Source organism: Poecilia mexicana, unplaced genomic scaffold (assembly GCF_051168715.1).
Source record: "Poecilia mexicana isolate PSO_F unplaced genomic scaffold, ASM5116871v1 scaffold_5, whole genome shotgun sequence".
NCBI lineage: Eukaryota > Metazoa > Chordata > Actinopteri > Cyprinodontiformes > Poeciliidae > Poecilia > Poecilia mexicana.
The window spans coordinates 24,620,740-24,644,030 of NW_028263374.1; the positions used below are offsets into that span (position 1 = coordinate 24,620,740).

Below are 23,291 nucleotides of genomic sequence, written 5' to 3' on the forward strand. Positions count from 1 at the left end.
CAATAACTATGCTGGTAGATATTTTTCGGAGTGGGTCACCCACCTTTCCTACAAATTGACAATGAGGATAATGTATAAAATTAGTTGGGATAAGTTATCAAAACCAGTTAATAACAAGACTGCAGACACAAAATGACAGAAAGCTAAATGACCAACATTCTAACCTCTGGAGGTGTGATCTTGTCTCAACCTCCAAAATGTTAGCCGCAGATTCTTTAAGTCAGTTGCAGAGTTGAACGTGCATGAATTTGACTTGCTTGTGCAGCACATTCTGCAGATGCTAGATTGAATTGAGTTCTGAGGAATTTAGAGGGCAAGTCAACAACTCAAAGTGGTTGTTGTGCTGCTCCAAATCTTTGTTAGCCAAGTTTTCTTTATGTTAGAGAACATTGTCTTACTCAAAGAAGCCATAGCCACCATGACATAATTTTCTGTGAAAAGGTGTGTTCTGTGTGTATGTTCAAAGTAACATTTGCATGAGAAATACTCAGTTTTACCACCAGAACATTGCAATGGATGAATGGATAGATGCGAACCAAAAGCTGTGCCTTCAAAACTACAGAAGGGCCGATGTCATTGGAGATGCCATTGTCAGACTTATAGAAATCCTTAAATTTATTTCTGTTTCCTGCTTATTATACATCAGCTTTGGGGTAAAAAAATATATATATTTATGTGAATAAACCACACATATTACACCTACTGACAGGTACCATGAGGAAGAAAAACATCATAGTTTTTACATTTCACCTGTCAGTGGTGATAATGTTATGTGCAATCAGTGTGGGTGTAAATATGTCAAAACATCTGTCTCAATTTGACAAAAGTTAATCTGATAATCTCTACCTTTAAAGTCATGTTCACCTCTCTATGCCGCCCTCGCAATATGAGCTATGCAAATTTATCTTCAGCTCCCCTCAGCTACATCTTAGAAAGCTAAGCAAACAACAGCATATTGGTCACTACGCTTTCCCCACAGCCTCTCACACCAACACATGCAACCAAGAAATGAATCAAATTGTTATCTCTGTGACAGTTTATCTGCTTCCAAACTTTTATTGCTCAATAACATGAGGCACACTCCCACAGTTGAGACCCTTGAACTCACAATAGTATGGGGTTAGATGATCAGATTACATTGAAAGACACACATGGGCATTGTTAAGGGAGTTTGCAATTCCACCCATGAACATGGCTCTCGTTGTGCCCCAATGAGGGGAATGCTTTTCAATCTGGAGAAACCGGCGAGGGCAAAGAAAACCTGAAGTGACACTGTGGTGAACCATCTCCTCAAGACTCTGAGGGGAAATTAGATCTGTCTTTTTAGGACTGTCTCTGCTGAAAGGCCTTTGCATGGTTCCTTGCATTCACTGCAGTTCTTAGAGAGGAAACTTAATCTCACTTGTAAGACAATTGCAGAGAAAAATACCTTTGCAATTTGCTGTAAGCACCACCTTATGCTGTCAATATTTTGACAGATTTCTTGACAGCATAATTATTTGTCAGAATCCCTGCCAGCAGTTTAATTGTTACATGCGTAATTACATGTTTAGTTGGAAAGATGTTGGAAGAGAGCGTTTGTTGTACAAAACAGTGTCTGAGTCTCGATTCCTCTGTGAGTTGGTGGGGCAGCCTAATTCCATAATGAAAGAGGATATCTTCCAAACCCTTTGATGGCACTTCTCGTAAATCAATTCATTACCCCATAATATTGGCAGGCAAGGCACATCTTTCACAGATCAATTTATTATCCAACCTCTTGCAGCTGAAAGGCAGTGGTTGACCACAGCTCCAAAGGCTGATATCAGTTTTCTGTCTTTAGGAAGCTGACTGGAGAGCAGACAAGCTATGCCTTCCATCAAAAAGAGGTTTCTAACAATGGCGAAACCACCAGAATAATATCAGTGTTACTGTGTTGTATTTTCTTTCAATAAACTTCACAATCATTTATCCTGAGATTTATAACTATTTGCATGGTGTAAAAAACAATGTCCTGCATCACATTTCACATTAGAGATTGTATGTTCCTGTTTAAAGCTTTCATATTCAGTTACTACATTAAATGTTCAAAATGGGCAATAATGATGAAATTCTATTTTCAAGTACTTATTTCTTGTAATTAGAAATTGTTCATTTCTTTTTTGTTTTATGTTTTTGTAGACCATAATACAGTCAAATTGTATGAGCATGAAGTGACCTCATCTCTTATGTATTCCGATTTAATTATATCCTCCAATCACCACTCGCTTTTTGGCCAATCAATTACCCTTACTTTGGTGGTAAAGAGAAGTCAGTGGATCAGAAAGTAATCCGATTTCTAGTCATATTACAACACTTAAAACTGAATCAACAACAAAAAATAAATAAATATATATCAGCAATAAATCTAATATCACTGTGTCATTATTGGATCTTAGTGTTGAGTTTAACACAGATGATCGTAGCACAGTAATTGGCGGACTGGAAAAGTAGGTGGGATTATCCAGTACTGTACTAGATTAGTTAAGATCTTATTTGGCAGGACAGAATTACTTTGTACCATTTGCAATTTGCAAATCTGAACAAATAGATGAATTCCTCATAGCTCCATTCTTGGTGACTTTTATTCAATGTGTGTTTTGGTGTTATTTTCTTAATGTATTTCTTGTTTTTAATATAACTGTATTCATTTCTCATTATGTTTCTTTATAAGCTATTTTAAATACCCTTGTTTTAAAATGGTGCTATACAAATAAACTTGCATGGCCAAGTTTGAAAGATGAAAGGAAAGTGGAAATCTCTATCTTTAAATTCACCACATTCACAATGAATTTCATATATATAAATATATATTTAAAAAAAACATTATGAATGCTTCATGCACTTTCTAGCTATTTTTAAATGCTTCTTGCTGGCCTATGTTCCATAAGAAGATGCTTGTGTCGGCCCTTATTAGTAGTCATTGAGCTTGCCCAGCAGTGTTTGTAAGGCTGCACCCATCCCGTTTCCCTCCCAGCATACAGACTCCGGGGAAGTGCTGTAATTACAGACTCACATATGAGAGGCAGGAATAAACCGATCAGAAGCACAGGTGGGTGGTTTGAGGTTCTTGGACGGATCAGCATGACTCCAGTCTGCAAGCTATGCATGTCGTGCTGCGTCGAGTGATCAAGATCTCTAACAACAATGGCCAAATACCACCTGCCAGACTATGGATAGGGCAGGGTGCAGGTAAATGTTGGGTGCATCGATGTTTTGAAAAGCTTGATCAATTCTCCTTTGAGAGATTCCAATTTACAGAAATGTGGCCAGTTTTGAAAAAAAAAAAAAAGAAAAATCTCTTTGTCCTGTTAAATAAGTAGAGGCACTTCACCAGCATTTTGACAAATTAAATGTCTTTTTTTCTGTCTGTTTTGTTGAAGAGAAGGGACATATTGGTGAAAAACAAAGCAGAAAATGGCTAATTTTATTATTTTGAAAGAAATATTAAAAATAAAAAAATTATATATATGTAGTTTGGATAATGTTAAAATTATTCTTTAATAACACATTAAAAAGTGATAGTTTTAATTGCTCACTTCATATGAAAAAACTCCCAATCACAGTTATCTAATTTTGTCATGATCAGGAAGCATTATTCCCACAAAAACCTTTAAGAATAATCAAAATACGTCATTTTCCAGAACACGTATATTCAAAAATAAATGGGAGAACAATGTACCCGTTATGGAAATGTGATGATGGCTTCAGTTAAACTCTGCATAAAATGTATACCTTTCATCAATTTTTTTTATGAACGACCTTATAACACTATTGTATTTTACTGAAAATACATTTTCAATAGTGTATATTGAACTACCACACATAGTCATTGCATAAATAAAATCCTTGTCCAGTGGGATCACTCCGTTATAGTGGAAAATCACAGTGATTTGTTGGACTTAAAAGGTTGCTAACATAAAAAAGCCACCACATACCTCTACAAACGGTTCCATTTTCCACAGCCTCATTCCCGGCTTTGCACATACAGCGCCCAATGGGTACCATCCATTCTCCATCACCATTGCAGTAAAGCTTTATGGGAACATCCACCTCTTCTGCGTTAGGGATACAAACACCCCTTGCAGCCACCAGCGAGGTGCTCTCTGCTCCAGACAGAGTCTCCTGGAACAGTGCCCCATTAGTGATGATTCGAGGACACTTTCTGTAGAAGACCCGGACTGCGATGAGTGACATGCAGCCGCCGTAGTCCTGAAAGGCCAAGTAAAAGCCGTTTTTCGACACGGGGCCAAAGCTTCGCACCTCCGTATTAATCTTCATCACTCTTCCTCCAAGGTCCACCTGGGAGAAGCTCTCATCTGCCGCAATGGTGTCAACCTTGATCCAGGGATTTTCCATCCATGCCGGGGATGTTCTGGTGGCCGTGTCAGAATCTGATTCATAGTAATATAGATTAAATGTTTCTTTACAAGAGCCTGGGACATTCGGGATGCTACTGCAGTCCCTAACAGAGAATTTCATCTCCACGTGGATCCGCTGTGCACCACGACGTCTGATGTATTTTGTCCGTACCCAGTTGTTCTGATTGCTGTCGAAGACATTACAGACCTGGTACGTCCTGATGGTGTTCATGTGTTCATCGTAGCCGCTCACCTCCTCCCACTGTGGAAGGGCACAGAAAAACAGCAGATAAATATTTTTCTTGTGGTTAAGTTGGGCTGTAGCACTAAACTTGAGGAAGACAAATAGTGCTCTGTAATTGAGGGAAACTGTTATTCTGATTAATTTAATTAAGTTTAATTGAGTATTAAAGCACTGGCTGGGTTGTATGTTTCTTATTAATGTAAACTGTCTTACAGTACCGGTAATGCAATTTCTCTAGTGATTAGCAAGTATGTTTTCATGGAGACTTTGTAATAAAGTTGATTACTGCCACTAATCAGCTTACAGTAATATTATGATCAAATTGATTACATGGCGATGACAAATAAAAGTCCTCTGAAAACTCAATGTGCAAGGATGCATTTGATACTTTTAAAAGATTAAGTGAGAAGCAGCTTTTTCGATCTAAAATTTCCAATCAGAACTGAGTGCATACAATATTACAGTAAGTGGTGGAGTAAGCCATATATATATATATATATATATATATATATATATATATATATATATATATATATATATATATATATATATATATATATATATATATATTTATTTATTTATTTATTTATTTTTTTTTTTTTTCTTACAAATTCTTTATCAGTGTCATGCAATGTTGCAAATCCCTGCAAGCCACAATCAGGAAACTTTTATAAATTGTTTAAATACAACACAGATGATAAATCATAATTTATGTTGTATGAGTTTTTCTTTTAGAACTGAATGGAGCTGTTCAATGCTATTCTAAAGAACTTTCCCATATTGATGCACTTGCAAAGAGTATTCCAGAGAATATTCTTTACTCATATTCTTTACTTGTAAAGAATATTCAAGAGAATATTCTTCATTCAAGAGAATAAAGAATATCATGGAGAGAATAAAGAATATTCTCTTGAATATACGCCTTGTCATTTTGAGTTCACACTTTGACTATCCTCTTCAGATGAAACCTCTGCCTTGGCCATGGATCAGAACAGCTTTAAACGCTGCACTCTCCAACCACCACTGCAGGTCACGACCTCTACCTAAGCATTTCGGCCAAGTAAAAAGAAAAAAGAAAAAAAAATCTGTTCTCATCCACTGAACAACTTTGCATCTGCACTGCAGACTCTACTTTCTCTCCCCCCTTCACTCTTCACTTCACAGCTGATATAATTTCTCAAATTAGTCCCCACTTAGTGAGGACTTTGACAGATTTTGACGGGCTGGGAGAAGAAAGTCACCCCTCTTGTTACAAACGCGCATTCTATCAAACACTTTGACTAATTAGAACAGCTTTACAGGTGCTGGTCATAAAATTAGAATATTGTGATAAAGTTCATTATTTTCCATAATGTCATGATAAAAATTAAATTGTCATATATTTTAGATTCATTGCACACCAACTGAAATATTTCAGGTCTTTTATTGTTTTAATTTTGATGATTTTGGCAAACAGCTCATGAAAACCCAAAATCCCTGTCTCAAAAAATTAGAATATTATGAAAAGGTTCTCTGAACGAGCAATAAAAATAATCATCTGAATCAACAAAGTAACTCTAAACACCTGAAAAAGATTCCTGAGGCCTTTAAAAACTCCCAGCCTGGTTCATTACTCAAAACCGCAATCATGGGTCAGACTGCTGACCTGACTGCTGTCCAGAAGGCCATCACTGACATCCTCAAGCAAGAGGGTGAGAAACGGAAAGAAATTTCTGAACAAATCGGCTGTTTGCAGAGTGTTATATCAAGGCACCTCAGTGGGAAGTCAGTAGGAAGGAAAAAGTGTGGCAGAAAACGCTGCACAACGAGAAGAGGTGACCGGACCCTGAGGAAGATTGTGGAGAAGGGCCGATTCCAGACCTTGGGGGAAGCAGTGGACTGAGTCTGGAGTAGAAACATCCAGAGCCACCGTGCACAGGCGTGTGCAGGAAATGGGCTACAGGTGCCGCATTCCCCAGGTCAAAGGTCAAGCCACTTTTGAACCAGAAACAGCGGCAGAAGCGCCTGACCTGGGCTACAGAGAAGCAGCACTTTGGACCACTGTTGTTCAGTGGTCCAAAGTACTTTTTTCGGATGAAAGCAAACTTTGCATGTCATTCGGAAATCAAAGTGCCAGACTCTGGAGGAAGACTGGGGAGAAGGAAATGCCAAAATGCCAGAAGTCCAGTGTCAAGTACCCACAGTCAGTGATGGTCTGGGTGCCATGTCAGCTGCTGGTGTTGGTCCACTGGGTTTTATCAAGGGCAGGATCAATGCAGCAGCTATCAGAAGATTTTGGAGCACTTCATGCTTCCATCTGCTGAAAAGTTTTATGGAGATGAAAATTTAATTTGGTCTGGAATCGGCCCTTCTCCACAATCTTCCTCAGGGTCCGGTCACCTCTTCTCGTTGTGCAGCGTTTTCTGCCACACTTTTTCCTTCCTACTGACTTCCCACTGAGGTGCCTTGATATAACACTCTGCAAACAGCCGATTCGTTCAGAAATTTCTTTCTGTTTCTCACCCTCTTGCTTGAGGATGTCAGTGATGGCCTTCTGGACAGCAGTCAGGTCAGCAGTCTGACCCATGACTGCGGTTTTGAGTAATGAACCAGGCTGGGAGTTTTTAAAGGCCTCAGGAATCTTTTTCAGGTGTTTAGAGTTACTTTGTTGATTCAGATGATTATTTTTATTGCTCGTTCAGAGAACCTTTTCATAATATTCTAATTTTTTGAGACAGGGATTTTGGGTTTTCATGAGCTGTTTGCCAAAATCATCAAAATTAAAACAATAAAAGACCTGAAATATTTCAGTTGGTGTGCAATGAATCTAAAATATATGACAATTTAATTTTTATCATGACATTATGGAAAATAATGAACTTTATCACAATATTCTAATTTTATGACCAGCACCTGTAGTTCTTAAATCCCATGTCCCTCTTAATTATGGCTACCGTGATGCTTGGTTTGACCTAGACCTTTATAACAGCCAGGCTAAACACAGATATCTAATGCAACAATAGAAAATAAAGTTGTGGGGTTTTTTTTGTTTGTTTTTTGTTTTTTATTTTTGCCAAATTTAAGTCTTTTTACCTGGAAAGTTTAACTTAAAAAAGACAAAATATTAATAATTTTTAAAGTTGCCTTTCTTTAAAACATACATGACATACACAATACACACTATAAACCCATTGAAAGAAGGTAGAAAAACTGCTGAGCAAAACAATTTGAATTTTAACATTTGTTTAAAAACAGCTGTCTCCCTAAGGGTCATCACTGCGGCGTTCAGGACAAAGGCATGGTTGCATGTTTATTTTGCCAGTTTAGAATGCTGGGGTTTAAGGGTAAGACAGTCTTTTGCCCACTACTGACAGACATCATCGTCACAGGTCATGAGCAGCCATTGACCTTCCTACTTGTTGAAGAGCAGTGGGGAAGCTGTGGGCCAATTAAATGGGAGCAGACAGGCTGTTCTGATGAGCACAGAGCGTTGAACAATCGCAGTTTAATAAAATGAATGTGAAGACAGGTGGGGGTGGCTACTAATGAGGGATGCAGGAGAGGGGAAACTCTAGAAAAAAAGTGTTGGCAGTAATGTGGGGGGAAGGGTTGAGTTGAACAAAAAAAAAAAGAGACCCCAAACAAAATGTGTTTTGATGAAGGGCCTCCTTTTGTCCTGTCATGGCCTTTTTGCCCTCCTTTCATCACAGCTAGTGGAGGGAAGCAAATGGGGCATAATAAGAGCCTAACGATCAAGCACAGAGTGTGAAATTAGAAGAAACGTCTTCATTTTCACAGCTTTTTTTACCCTGGCTCTAATCAAGAGGGCTCTAAAAGGGTGGTCATGTGTTTTAACTGCAGCAGGTGGAGGTAACAATGGTGTTGGATGTCAAGATAGATTAGCTAGATGGAAAGAGGTTGCCTCAGATAATGATGGACATGAAAACACAAGGTTATTATTGTACGGAAATCCTGTTATATTTGCCAAGGTGATTTTATGTCCCTGAGCTTTCTTATGTGGATAAGATGTAAATGAAAAATTTTGTTTGTTGATCAGGATCACTGGGAAATTTTTCCAAGGTCAATACGCAACGTCTTTTTTTTAAAAAAAATATATAACTACTTCATCAAGTCTATTAAGAAGGAAATTAGTTTTCATGCTGCACATGCGTTACTGAACAAAGAATCACACTTTTGTGATGAAAACTAAATGGTGTGAAACAGAATGCCCGACTAACTCTAGACAAAAGCATTCTGTTTTGTGCGTTAATTGCTCTTGTCGATGATCTGAGTCCAACATTCCTGGACTGCATGGTTCACAAAAATTAAGTCCAATACTTGGACGTAATCCCTCTGGGGATTAATAAAGTATATTCATTCATTCATATACACAATACTTCCTTGTGCATTATTACAAGCATACAAAATTAATTCTAATATACGTTTTTAGATTTGGAAAAATATACCAATTTAACAAATGTCGGATGGACCATCAAGACGCTTGAAAAATGCATACCAAAAATAGGACTGTCATTGCAATGTATGCATTATTAACAAAGCTATTTACAGGTTCACTCACATGTATGCTCAAGGACCAGCAATCAATTTTTCTTCACATCAGCAATATAGAGACATGATCGATCAGTAGAGTAAAGGACTCTCAGTGTAATATTGATTAAGATGGTTGTATAGAAAATGGGAATTGTAGAGACTTGCAGGGACTACAGCACTGTATGTAGGGCTGCTTTCATTTAGAGTTGCATAAAATGCTGCAGTTCAGTGATGCTCACTATGATTACGGTTCAGAATCAATATCACTTGATCAACTCCAGGAGAAAGTACAACTAAACTGCAAACTATATGAGTGAATGACAACATCAGTCTTTCATTGGTAAAGCTTAGAGGATTGTGTAGTCTGGAATTACATCTACAGCATAAGTTTTAAGAAATACATTGTTCTAAATGCAAAATAGGTAAAATAATAACACTCTTATATAAAAGATTTAGTCTGGCTTTTAGTAATTACCAAATCTTCAGGTTAAGCATGTTTCAAATTTGAATCATAGTTGCCTAAAAATTTTCCAATTTATAACCAGCTACCTCTGTTCAGAGCTTGAAGACAGGGGACTGAATTAACAACATCTTAATATAGACGAGTTTTTTTATTTAGCAGTATTAAGATTAAAGTTGGAAATGCAGCATGCATCAATATTTTAAGATTTCCTTAAGGGCCACAAGTCAAAGAATGTCTGATTGGAATGGTTTGTATTTTGCTTCTAGTAGAATATTCTGCACTGAATCTTGACTAGCAAAACACGGACATACACAACCAACAATTCAAATAAACACATGATATGCAAGACAGCAAACAAACATATGTAATCAAATATTTAAAAGTACTCTTCATCCTTCATGCAGAAGATTGTGGGAATTACTACTAATCTATATTTCATAGGGGTTGAACCTGCATGTTGAGTGGTATTTTTGGAGACAGTAAGAATCAGTACATTTGTAAAATGAGTATAAGTACTAGTTCGATTAAAATGAGTGCAACGAGAACACTTTCAGAAATCCAAAATGGTGCTTTAAAGAATCTGTAATCAATTTAAAATAACTAATTCCAGTTTGAACAGTCCATAAATTGGAGTTTCCATATCTGTCTCATTCAAAGGTGGCCATAATGTGAAAGAATTCAAATAAAATATTTTTTTTTTATGTTTTCACAAACAGAATTAAGGTAACTTGAATGCTGAGTTACTCATACATTGTGTGCATAGTAATTAAGAGTGAGAATTTCCCCATGATCCCTATACAATCACATGTGCTTTTGCAATGTCAATAGGATCACAGAAAAGTGTTAAAAAATGTGCTCAGAAAAACAAACATGAAGCTACCAGAAACCAATTCTTCTCCACTGTTTTCATATTTCAAAACTGCAACCTACCTCAAGTTCCCAGAAATATGTTTTCTTTTATTATTTGAGATATTTATGTTTCATGTTAAATATTCACTTTAACATGAAAACCATAAAACATAATATTTTCCATTCAACTGCATAATGAGTTTGCACAGTATGTGTTGTCCAATAATTTTGAACACATAGCTAATGCCCAAAGAAAGCCAAAACTTCTCTCTTACTTTCATAAATATTCATGTCTATTCATATTCTCAGAATAGACTCTACCTCGGTTAATGTTAGTCTTTAATAGCGTGACTGAAAATGTTGATGCTATTACTGAGTTTTTGAACATCTTTTTGGTTCAACTCGCCCTACAGGCTGTCCCTAACTACTTCAGACTGATACTGAACTTTCCTGATGGTTAATCAGGTAAAATTGTATAAATCAGAACTGCTTAGCACTTCTCAAGACAGACATTGATTGACAAGAAATATCCTGATGTTTAAATATCACAAGATTTATGTGCACTCTTTTTCTGTAAATCTTGTTTGCTTCTACAAAATTCTTCCAAATGAGAAAAGACATAAAGATTTAATGCTCAGTTCAAGGGCAAACTGTACGTATCAGGAATTTGTGTTAACCTTCATGGAATTAACACCGCCACAAAGGCAACTGAAAACTACATGAAAACAACGCCAAACCCCACAAATTGTGTAACGCTGATATCGCCTTTCAAGGATGGTCTGAACACAAAACAGAAGCAGAAAACTCTGTCTGGTGGCATTACAAATGCCCTTGAAAAGATTTCATGCAGAAAGCAATGCCATTAAGTTGTTGAGAATTTCCCCTTTCTTGCACATCTGGAAGACAGTAACAACCAACATGCAGACGGTCAGGAAGTTTGTTGGCTGCATCACGTAGGCCACAAATTCATTCTTCATGGACACTGTCTTCAACAGCCAGTCAGATTTGTGATAAATACTTGTATTTCTTCCCAGTGAACAAACTCTAAAGGGCTATTCTTTGCCATATCATGAATTCAATGCTTTGCGAAGCACTTAAAAATCCTATTTTCTAGTTCTATAACAGTAAATTCAATAACCAAAAATATTTTTTAGGAAAAAAATCAACACATCAGTCAAGCAGTGGAATGCATACACTGTCAGAACAATCAAACATTTAATGTTTTCATTGTTTTCACACAACATAAACCTTGTATTTATCACAACTTGTCACTACAGTGTTTGAATTAACCTGACCAAGCCTCATGATACAGAGCCACATTTCATATCGCCGCTCAATCACTGACAAAAGTAAATAAATTATTCACTCAAAAGCAGAGAGAGAAACCCAATGGAAAACTCTCGGGGCACATTCACCCTGTTTGCAGTTGTGGGAAATCTGTCAGAGCAAGAGTACCTTCCCTAGAGGGACAGCGGACAAATGACACCCACTGTCTGCATTCAATTACTACGAACGAGGCCATGGGAGCCAAATCCTGAAGGAAAGTGGGCCTCACAGAGAGGAGAGACTTACCCACTCCAAGGCTTAAGTAGAACTGTCTGCTGTAGCCTGCCTCAACTTACATTGTCCACTACTAATGTACAACACATGAAGCAAGAAGAAAGGTTCCATCTTTTTCTTCCCTTTCACAATGCTTACATGTGGATCATATTTGCATGTGCTCTTGAATCATTCTAAAAAACTAATTTCACAGAGTTTAATTGTGAATCACATCAAATTAGTGGTCTCCAGCTATCCAGTTTCCAATTACTCTATATTAGAAAGAAGTCTTGATGGCTTGCTTGAATTATCCACAATTATTTGTACACAACCAGAATGCAATAGAGAATAGTTCTGATGAATCAAGACAGATGTCCTTAGCAAACATTTTTTAAGCATGCAGTCCACATCCCATTCCTGCAAAAGGCCTGCTGTGTCATGTGTCCCTAAGTGACACTAGATGTATTGCATCCTCGTACCGCACCACATTAAAACACATCCATAACGATAACCTAACCCACACACACTGCCTTATTATGTTCTCAGTCTATGCAGTAGACCTCGATTTTCCCTCCACAGTAGTTGTGTGTGCTCCCTGGGGCCATAAGTCTATTTCTAAATGGCTGCAGTTGTCAGCTGTAAGAAAAACATTGACCACTTAACCCTGCACTGCTAGCCGGCTATATATCAGTTCACATAGTCATATAGTAGATATTCAGTGAGTCTTGTTCAAGCTGCAGTCAGTGTACCAGCGACAGATGATCACTCAGTTCAATTAAGGGTTTTAAATAGCACCAAATCACCAGAAAAAGTCATTCCAGGACACTGCACAAAAAAGGTAAGCAGATGCAAATTCAAATTGAATTGTCGTCCAGTCCAGTAGATTTAGACTGTGTTATTTCAGAATTATAAAGCACCAATTTGTGGGAGAAATTGTCCAGAAAAAGCAGCTAACAGATTGCATCAAGTCTTGACTTTAATTCAATTTCCACAAGAGAAAAATAACTCCTTTCAAACAAAAAGGACCAACCCGACAGCATTTGGCATCTGGCTTGGTCCACTGGAGTGTGAAACAAAAAGGAAAGAAACAAACATAAAAAAAAAAATAGCAGGGAAAGATGACTACCATACAGCAACAAAAGTTATTAACATTTAGTCACCTCTTACAAACCTGGAATTTAATGCAGTTGACCCTCTAACTATGAATGCATTTGAAAGATAATTCTTATGAATGCAGATGACACAAAAATGTCCAGAATGTAAATTTTCCTCTGTACACAAATGTGCAGGATTGCTGTGGTAAGCCATGAGCTAGACTGCTGATTTCCTTTGGAAACCTTGTTCTGTATGCTTCACATGTGGTGTGTCTCCCGTGCTGCATTTTCTTTCCCTTTCTGTCACCACTACGATGTCTGCAAAGAAGCCATGGCAGTGAAGACATGTTCACTTCTGGAGGCATTTAAGAAGGTGTGTGCAACGTCTGCAAAGCTTCTGTTTCCAGCATTATGCAAAATAAATAAATAAATAAATAAACAGTTTTCTCTCACAGAATAACTCTATAAAAAGTCATTGTTATGGCAAATTTTTGTGACAACTTGTGCAGGCAAAAACAAGTGTCGATTAACCAATTTCATCTTTGTTGCAAGCCTTATGATGTGTCATTAATGCTTCCCTAGCATTCAGGAGGGTTCTCATCTAAAATGATTATTTTAATATATTGATTTGCTATGCTTTATATTTTAAGTGAACATACAGACTTTCATTATGCAAATTGCTTTGGTGAAAACAATTAAATGTGTAGTTAGAGGTCCCACTGCATTTAGCAATGCTACTTTGGATGCATGAATAATCATGACTATATTGAAAGGAAGCTGTCTGTTAAATAGTTCCTTAAGTAAAAAATTACATACTTAAATCTCGCTTTTTAATTTACACAAAGACTTTAAGTAATTTACCCTCATTTTACTTAGCAGGAAAAATTAGCGTCATACTTGTGTTTTCATAAAAAAAAAATATAAAAAGAAACCTGTTCAGTGATGTAGCTACAAAGGCAAATACCTCTCTAAGCTGCCTCTGGTCTTTTATAAACCAAACTGGTCTTCAAAAATGTGAACTATCATGAAAGAAGCCAACATGACCAGCCTGGAACAAAACAGTAGGCATTAGTTTGAACTTCATGTAGTTGATATATGGCCCTAAACATTTAGGGCGATCTCTTAATCTTATAACCAACTCGTCATGCAAGTGAAATATGATGAGTACATCACAACCTCAACAAGCGAAGTCCAGTTAGCCAGTAGGAAGTTGACCTCAACCCACCAATCAACCTCAAACTTTTTATAGAAAAAAAGTTCAGAATGCGCCTCAGTCATGGTTTGAAGTAGGGGTGTGAAATTATGTGGTTCAGGTGTGCCGACACAGAGATACAGCTATAGGTTGTGGGACACCAGAATTCAAGGACTGGAGTTTAACATGTGGGTTCAAATGTTTTGTGACAGGATAATGTCTAGGCCAAAGCATTGCAGATTTTGGCCCTTGGGGTGTCAGATGTTCATGTTGAGGAACAACACGATTAAATACCAGAAGGGGCATGAAATTTGATTTTAAAAATCCTAACCCTTTGGAACTAATTTATAGATATTTAAATTGATTTGATACGGTGTATTCATATATCCTGTACAATAAACATTTCCTTAAAAGGCAGTTATATAATATATCTAACCACTTGTTTAATTTTCCACTGGGATGGAACATATCTCTTGTAAAGTTAGAGAATATACTGAGTATATGCAGAGTAGTGAAAGCCACATGCTGGTTTCATGCATTGCTTGACGTTACTGATCTACCAGCTAAGCCAAGCACTGCAGTATAAGTGTAAGACAATAGGTTCTGTTAGGCACCTCTCGCTGTTAAATTGAGGAGGAGGGCTGGCCATGTTTCTACACCTGTTGCCTTGGGCCCAAAGCGACAAGCTATCTCCAACACTCTCGTTTTTCACCCTTCAGTAGAGGGGCCTCTTAACAAGCTTGGATAAATGAATATAAAAACTTCAGCATCTACACTAATAAGACCAATCTACAGGTGCTGGTCATAAAATTAGAATATTGTGATAAAGTTCATTATTTTCCATAATGTCATGATAAAAATTAAATTGTCATATATTTTAGATTCATTGCACACCAACTGAAATATTTCAGGTCTTTTATTGTTTTAATTTTGATGATTTTGGCAAACAGCTCATGAAAACCCAAAATCCCTGTCTCAAAAAATTAGAATATTATGAAAAGGTTCTCTGAACGAGCAATAAAAATAATCATCTGAATCAACAAAGTAACTCTAAACACCTGAAAAAGATTCCTGAGGCCTTTAAAAACTCCCAGCCTGGTTCATTACTCAAAACCGCAGTCATGGGTCAGACTGCTGACCTGACTGCTGTCCAGAAGGCCATCACTGACATCCTCAAGCAAGAGGGTGAGAAACAGAAAGAAATTTCTGAACGAATCGGCTGTTTGCAGAGTGTTATATCAAGGCACCTCAGTGGGAAGTCAGTAGGAAGGAAAAAGTGTGGCAGAAAACGCTGCACAACGAGAAGAGGTGACCGGACCCTGAGGAAGATTGTGGAGAAGGGCCGATTCCAGACCAAATTAAATTTTCATCTCCATAAAACTTTTCAGCAGATGGAAGCATGAAGTGCTCCAAAATCTTCTGATAGCTGCTGCATTGATCCTGCCCTTGATAAAACCCAGTGGACCAACACCAGCAGCTGACATGGCACCCAGACCATCACTGACTGTGGGTACTTGACACTGGACTTCTGGCATTTTGGCATTTCCTTCTCCCCAGTCTTCCTCCAGAGTCTGGCACTTTGATTTCCGAATGACATGCAAAGTTTGCTTTCATCCGAAAAAAGTACTTTGGACCACTGAACAACAGTGGTCCAAAGTGCTGCTTCTCTGTAGCCCAGGTCAGGCGCTTCTGCCGCTGTTTCTGGTTCAAAAGTGGCTTGACCTTTGACCTGGGGAATGCGGCACCTGTAGCCCATTTCCTGCACACGCCTGTGCACGGTGGCTCTGGATGTTTCTACTCCAGACTCAGTCCACTGCTTCCCCCAAGGTCTGGAATCGGCCCTTCTCCACAATCTTCCTCAGGGTCCGGTCACCTCTTCTCGTTGTGCAGCGTTTTCTGCCACACTTTTTCCTTCCTACTGACTTCCCACTGAGGTGCCTTGATATAACACTCTGCAAACAGCCGATTTGTTCAGAAATTTCTTTCCGTTTCTCACCCTCTTGCTTGAGGATGTCAGTGATGGCCTTCTGGACAGCAGTCAGGTCAGCAGTCTGACCCATGATTGCGGTTTTGAGTAATGAACCAGGCTGGGAGTTTTTAAAGGCCTCAGGAATCTTTTTCAGGTGTTTAGAGTTACTTTGTTGATTCAGATGATTATTTTTATTGCTCGTTCAGAGAACCTTTTCATAATATTCTAATTTTTTGAGACAGGGATTTTGGGTTTTCATGAGCTGTTTGCCAAAATCATCAAAATTAAAACAATAAAAGACCTGAAATATTTCAGTTGGTGTGCAATGAATCTAAAATATATGACAATTTAATTTTTATCATGACATTATGGAAAATAATGAACTTTATCACAATATTCTAATTTTATGACCAGCACCTGTATATCTGAATAAATCCTGGGGATTAGGGACTTAGAGTTTCATTGGGCTCCAACAGCCTTATACGGAAGTCGTTTTAAGACCCAAAATTATTTGGCATAAAAATCAACAAATATCCAATTCAAATCAAAACATACTTTACTAATCCCAAAGGGAAAATAAATAACATGAGAGCAAATGTAAAAGCAGCCAGATACCTTAAAAGATTTTCAGTAAACTGAATGTGTGACTAGAACATTCAAGTTAGTCAAACATTTTGACAGAACACCAAACGCCCAAAGTTTTCTATGTATATAGAATCATTTCTTTAAAGTTCTTCCTACATCCACAGCAAGAAATTACCCTGGATGTGATACTAACTATGCCAGGCTTTTCCAGGAGAAAGAACAAAAATAAATACGGGGCATTAAGAATGTGCCTAAAACTCATTACTTCGTCCAACAAGCTTGAGGCAAAGGCTTCAGTCAACAGTGGGGTAAAGAAGTAATTGTTTTTAAATAGCTACATGCCAGTTGCTGAGATAAAAATCAGAAAAGAAAAAAAAACAACAGTTTAGAGGGCTGAGTCAAGTTTTCTTTGCAAATGCGTAACATATCATACTGTCAAAACATTCATTCACTGAAGAAAGAAAAGAATAAAAAAAGGATCAGAGGGGCAATAACCCTGTGAAAGTTAACTGGAGAAAAGTGCTTGTAGCCATTTGTGTTCTGTGTTCCCCTGTAACTAAAACCTGAGTCTGGGAATGACATCAAACAAAGTTTAACTATCTTCCCGTTACAGGTTTGAAAATCACTTTTATATTCTAATAGATATGCAGAGAATCCAGGAGAAGAATTTTTAATTACAAGTGAAGAATATTGTATTTTATTTGTACTTCAAAACACTTCAAGTTCTTTGCATAGTACTGTGTGTGTGTGAAAAACTGTAGACAAAATTCATAAAATATGTAAATAAGCTGTTTTTATGCAAAGCAGCAACTGGATTTTGAGGTCAAAGTAGGTTGAAACATCAAACAATTTAAATTCCAAATGCAGAATTTGAAACAAAATATTTAGTAAGGTGCCAGTGAATAAAAATGTTACGTTTTGTTTGTTTTTCACTTAACTGAACAGTAGTACAAAAGTCTTGTGTCGTCCCTCAGTATGTTGGTGTTATGAAAACTGATTTACTCAGTTTTTTTTTTTTTGGTGGTGGTAAAAAGTTTGAAAAGAAAACTTTAGAATTTCCACTTTGGCAAGCTGGCTATGTAAACATACTGAGTGCATGCTTTGCTTTATGTAACATTTTTCATATGTGAAGAAAGGATGTGATGTAAATTGTGTCTGAGGTGTTGCTAATATCCCTGTGAGCACATTTGAGCAAGATTTAGCAAGACAAGAAGAAATCTGTACTTTGCTATTCACTGTAAAAATTAGGAAGGTGTCAGCTTCCTACATTGTGCCTTCAACAAGAAAAAGAAAAGACAACTTTAAAAATGTATGATTAAACTGCTGATGGCCTTTTTTGCGTTGCAGAAAAAGACCCATTGTAACTCATCAATAAACCACAGAGAACTAAGAAATCAGCAGAGGATTTTGAAATGCCCCAGGAAAAACGTCTGCTGTGCTTTTTTTTTTCTTTTTTGGGCTTAGTCTAAGAGGTCTAAATCTTGTGGTAAGGTAAAAAGTGAAGGGTAGAGAGACGCTGGTTTTGGCTGCTTTAAGTAGGCCTGGCTTGCATGTGGCTAGGAGCAACCACTGCTCTGGCAAACCATTTGGAAATACCGTGCATCACACAGTAATAAGGCCCATATAACACATTACTTCCAGTCTGGAAGTTTATTAGTCTCCATGTTCCTTATTCACCTTGAACTACTTTTTATGACTAAAAAACCACAGGGAGTTATGCATATTCAAATACATGGATATTATGTGTGAATCTAAATAAGGCAAGAAACTTCCTTGTCAGAAATCTACAAGTTTATATTTCTTCTCTTTTCTTTTCTTTTTTTTTGAAAGAACAAAAGTCTAGCTCACACTGAAGCCATGCTGGGACACTGATTAATCTTTTGACCTCAAAGTGGGAAACCAAAACACAGCCTACCAACAGAGGATACGTATTCATGGGGGACTGAGCCAATTTACACATTAACTACATATACACAATTAGTAAAGAGAGAATCACCTCACACTTTGTTAAAAAATGGCTTTCCCCTCTGGCCCTTTAAATAGCCATTTGTGTTCACTTTACTTTCAGAGTTGTTCTTTTTTGACTATATTTGCTTTGTTGATGATTTAGAATAACATTTTCCGTAGGTCTAAATTTGTTTTAGATTTTGAACCAGTTGTCTCCATTGTGGCCATTTTGGCTAATTAAAACTCAATGAAAATGTTATTCTTGATCCTTTGTAATTAACAGTCTTAAATCATTCCATTTAGGTAAAACAGCTTTACACTAAACTCAACATTGGAAGTATTTCGTAATCTTTTTTTTTTGCCAGCTGCTTTTGTCCACATAGGGAAAGGGTATAATTTCACGTGTTGTTCTTAGTTTCCAATCATGGAATATGATGGCGTACTGCACTTCAACGAAGCGAATAAATTGCACAATTTGGACATAGATGTAAATTCAGATAACTGCGGCTAGTGTATTGAGAAAATGGTGTCTGTGCATGCATCTCCAATTTCCAGTGAATTCCTGCTGATGTAGGTAGTTGAGCAATAAGTTTCCAAGATAAATTGCATACCCCAGCACCAGTTGTACAAGAAGCTCCTAGGATAAACTCAACTTTGAATTTTGAGGCTGTTTTAAAATATGTACAATGGGTAAAAAGAAAAACTGGCAGTTAAAGGGTTAACATAGCAAAAGTTATGGATATCTAATGTGATTTTTCTCAAAAGGTTTATGCAGTAAAAGTAGCAGAAAACAACAAAACTAAACAATTACAAACGTGTATGTCGCTGTTTTAGCAAAGTGATTTTGAGCAAAGGCAGAGGGTAAAAACACAATGTAAATGGGATATTTGGAGTAAGAATGCAGGGAGAGTAGACTAAGTCACTTACGCTATTGTCACTTGACCCCGACACAGGATAGACCGTCCAGCCAAGCTCCGCCGTGGCTGTGGTGGAATCCATGAGCATCTCTGCGGGGAAATAGGAGAAGAGATGGGGGTCAGATAATCAGCTCCTGTGAATGCTCTGCTGAAAGGAAAACTATGACATTAACATAATCATTCAAAAAAAAAATCAGTTAATGTCTGTTCATATATCATTTTGAACAATCTGGACATAATCTAATCACATTTTAGGATGTAAATTATACTTTTTCAGACTCTTGGTTTAAGAAACCTACAGTTAAGATGTCATCTTTAGTATCAGCATTTATTAAAGTAGCTTTTTTGGTAATTTCATAACAGGACAAACACATCCAGGTCAGCAGAACAATGCCATTATCCCAACATCTTTCAGGAAAACAACTGGCTTGAAAAGTAAGTCTCTGCGGTACACTGGAGGCGACACCATATATACCGCGGATTAGCTGTTGGAAAGAAACACTTCTAGTAATTGGGGTCAAAGAGGATGTGCCTCCTGACAGATAGGAGAAAACCTGTGGCACAAATTTCTCTAGCCTAGTCCAACTGTCCATCATATGATCAGTGAGACATTCATATGGTCACCTTCTCTGCCTCTTTTCCATAATCTTTGTACCCATGCCCTCGAGTCTGGGTTCCCACCCAAGATGTGGTGTTAGCTCCACTGCTCCCTCTCTGCTACAGTCAGCAGGTCTAATGAATTTCTTCAGCTTGTGTCACTCCTGTGCTCTAGGGTTTAGCTGCCACAGATGGAGACACCATTCATCAGTTTGGAGGCGTCAGCTGCAACTCCAAAATGCCACAGAGGGATTTAGAAACCCCCTTGACAAACATGGCTACTAATCTTAACATAAGTCAGACCCTGGGACCACGACACAGGTCTGCTAGATAAATGCACTCTGTGGCACTTCACTCTTATGATAAAGTTGAAATAACTGAATTCAAGCTAAGTGTGTAGATCCTTGTCAAAGAAAACTGCATAAATCAGATAAAATGTCAAAGTGTTTTTTACAAAGGTAGTGGACCAAGCAGAATCAAAGACAGAGGATCTAAAGTTTTGACTAAAAGGATTTGGTTTTCTCCTTACATTTTCAGTGCTGTACAAGATTGGATAATGTTCCAGACACTTTAATTTTTTTTCTCATAACCTTCTAGTTTCTCTGATTTATATGCCAGAGAAAGCCGCAGATTTTAATTAACAGCCTCCAAAAGCAATGCTTTATTTCAGAGCCTTCTGCTGACTTTCAGAATCTCACCAATACTCGCAAGACATAATACTTGATTTCACATCCATTCAGTTATCACAAAGCATAAATCTTATAATTAAGCAGATGAGACTGCAATTGAGCAGCTATTGATAACCTTCTGAGTGACTCAGAGTCTGCATGGGTGTTAGGCAGTGAAATGGTAATTATACCCCATAATGATAACGATAATTAGTGGGGGAGAAAAGTGAGAATAATAAACCCCCTTTGTGGTGGTTTAGAGAGTGTTGTGGGGGAACAGGGAGCACATTTCTGTAGGAATGTTAACATTGGCTGGATGACGCATCATTCTCTTCCCCCAAACCCAACTTCTTTCTCTCTGAAGCCGCACATTCCTTTTGTCTGTTTCTATTCTGACCTACCATTCTCACTTGTCTTTTGCTATTTAATCATTTTTTTCCTTAACAGAGTTTTGCTACTTCTCACCTCTTTATTCACGTTCTCTCGGGCAAACCTCCCCCCCCCCCCTTCTTTACTCTTGTTTTATGTCTATCTCACTCGTGCTATCAGTGACCCAGAAGCACTACCTCCATATGAAAGACTGATCACTTCTCTTCCTGCTGCTGTCTACACTTGAGTCTCGGCAGCCACACAGATTCATTACCTCCCGTGAGGCAGAGCAGCACATAGCTCACCCCTGTCAGCCACAGTCTCGTTCTCGGTCCCAGCCGAGGCAGAGCGCGAGTGCTCAGCAAGACGTGCCGGGTATTAGTCAGGAGGACACAGAGGTACTCGCGGGAATGCGTAGGAATCATTTTTCGTTTTCACTTGCGAGGACATGTTTACGTATGATCATTTGAATTTTATCACTCACAGGAATGGCGTGAATGCATGCTGAAAACTAGTAAACACTAGTCCTACTGGAATTCTCTCGTCTTACATGGACATGCAGTCAAAAATATTCTTCAGGCACTCTTACAGAGGGAATGGGAAAAAACATAGAAACTCCTTAATTAGAGCTGGTTATCATGTGGGTTTCATTGTAGGCCATTGCTTTGTAGACTTCATACAATGTCTGTCAGGGTTTTAATTAAAAGCAAAAAGATTAGTGAAAGACTGTACTACATTCTAATTAGATACAAATTCCAGGAAATCAGGAGTATTTGACTGTCAACCAAGTAAATTTGTGTTTTTTCAGGGGTTTTCATTTGAAACAGTGGGTGTAATAAACCTTTTACAGCCTCAAGACCACACAAAAGCAGACTAACTACAAGAAATGTATGCAAACTACTACTTTTCTTACTTTAAAGAACTATATTTTTTGCACTGTGATATTACATTTTCAGTTTAATTCCAACAAGTATGGTGCCCTCCTTTAATTTGAACCTAAAAATCTGATCTTTTCCATAAGAAGTAGTGACAACAACACTTTCTAGTTTGGATAATTTTTGTGAGTGAAAATTACTCAGAGTAAACTGTCATCAGTACCAAATGCTTAAAATGAATTCAAGGAAAAAATAGAAATGTTTTCTCCAACCTGCAAAAAGATGTCTGCAGTTCATTTAGGTTATGAAAAAAGTGAGAGTAAAAGATTTTCAAACTGTGACTAGGCTCAACTTAGACATGGGTCACTGATATGTATACTAGTAGTACTAACTTAGAGCCATATATTTTGACTAGACTCAGATCAAGCAAAACTGCCTAGTCCAAAAGCTGTCACACAAGCAGCACAACAATGTCACTGCTTTTGATAAATAATTGACTGTTCACAGCAGAAAGATGCAAAATAATTTGAATGTTCTCTTGTATTCTCTTATAAATCCTACAAAAGAAATAAAAAAATTGGCATGATTTGGTATGAAACATGTTGCCATTACAAGAAAAAAAATTAAGAGCGTTGCAAAAAAAAAAAAATCTTTAAATAGACACCATTAAACTAAAAAGTAGAATGTTTACTCTTTCATTCTAATTAAAAATAAAACAGTTTTAGTGTTGATTTTACTGCACATTAAGGGTCGGTTTGCAATAGATATATTTTAGCCAGCACAATGTTTAGGCTAAAAGGATTCACCAGAGTGGTCCAACATCTGATGATGAATTGCAGTCTCTCAATTTCCCATCCAAGCAGTAACTGTATTTGCAGTATTTGTGTTGCAGTGTTAACTGATGCATAAAAGTGTTTTAACAGGTTAAGCTCGTGGGAAAATGATCTCCATTTTGGCAGGCAGATACGGGATGGATACTTAACTGAGAACAAAAGAAGCATATTGACAATATGACAGTGAATAATTAAAACCTTTTTGTATTTTTATGCTCTTAACTCTAGAGGCAGGTATGAA

At 37.5% G+C, this 23,291-nt stretch overlaps 1 protein-coding gene across 4 annotated transcripts in view; it reads right to left on the bottom strand.

Moving 5' to 3' along the window:
- Nucleotides 1-23,291, bottom strand: part of ephb2b (eph receptor B2b) — a 129,815-nt gene that overhangs the window by 65,623 nt on the left and 40,901 nt on the right. For all 4 annotated transcript variants that reach the window (XM_015012588.2, XM_015012591.2, XM_015012589.2 and 1 more), the window contains exons 2-3: nucleotides 19,719-19,798; nucleotides 3,957-4,641 (exon numbers count right to left, since the gene is read on the bottom strand). In XM_015012588.2, coding sequence (XP_014868074.1) covers nucleotides 3,957-4,641; nucleotides 19,719-19,798 — 765 coding nt within the window. The remainder of the gene's footprint in view (nucleotides 1-3,956; nucleotides 4,642-19,718; nucleotides 19,799-23,291) is intronic.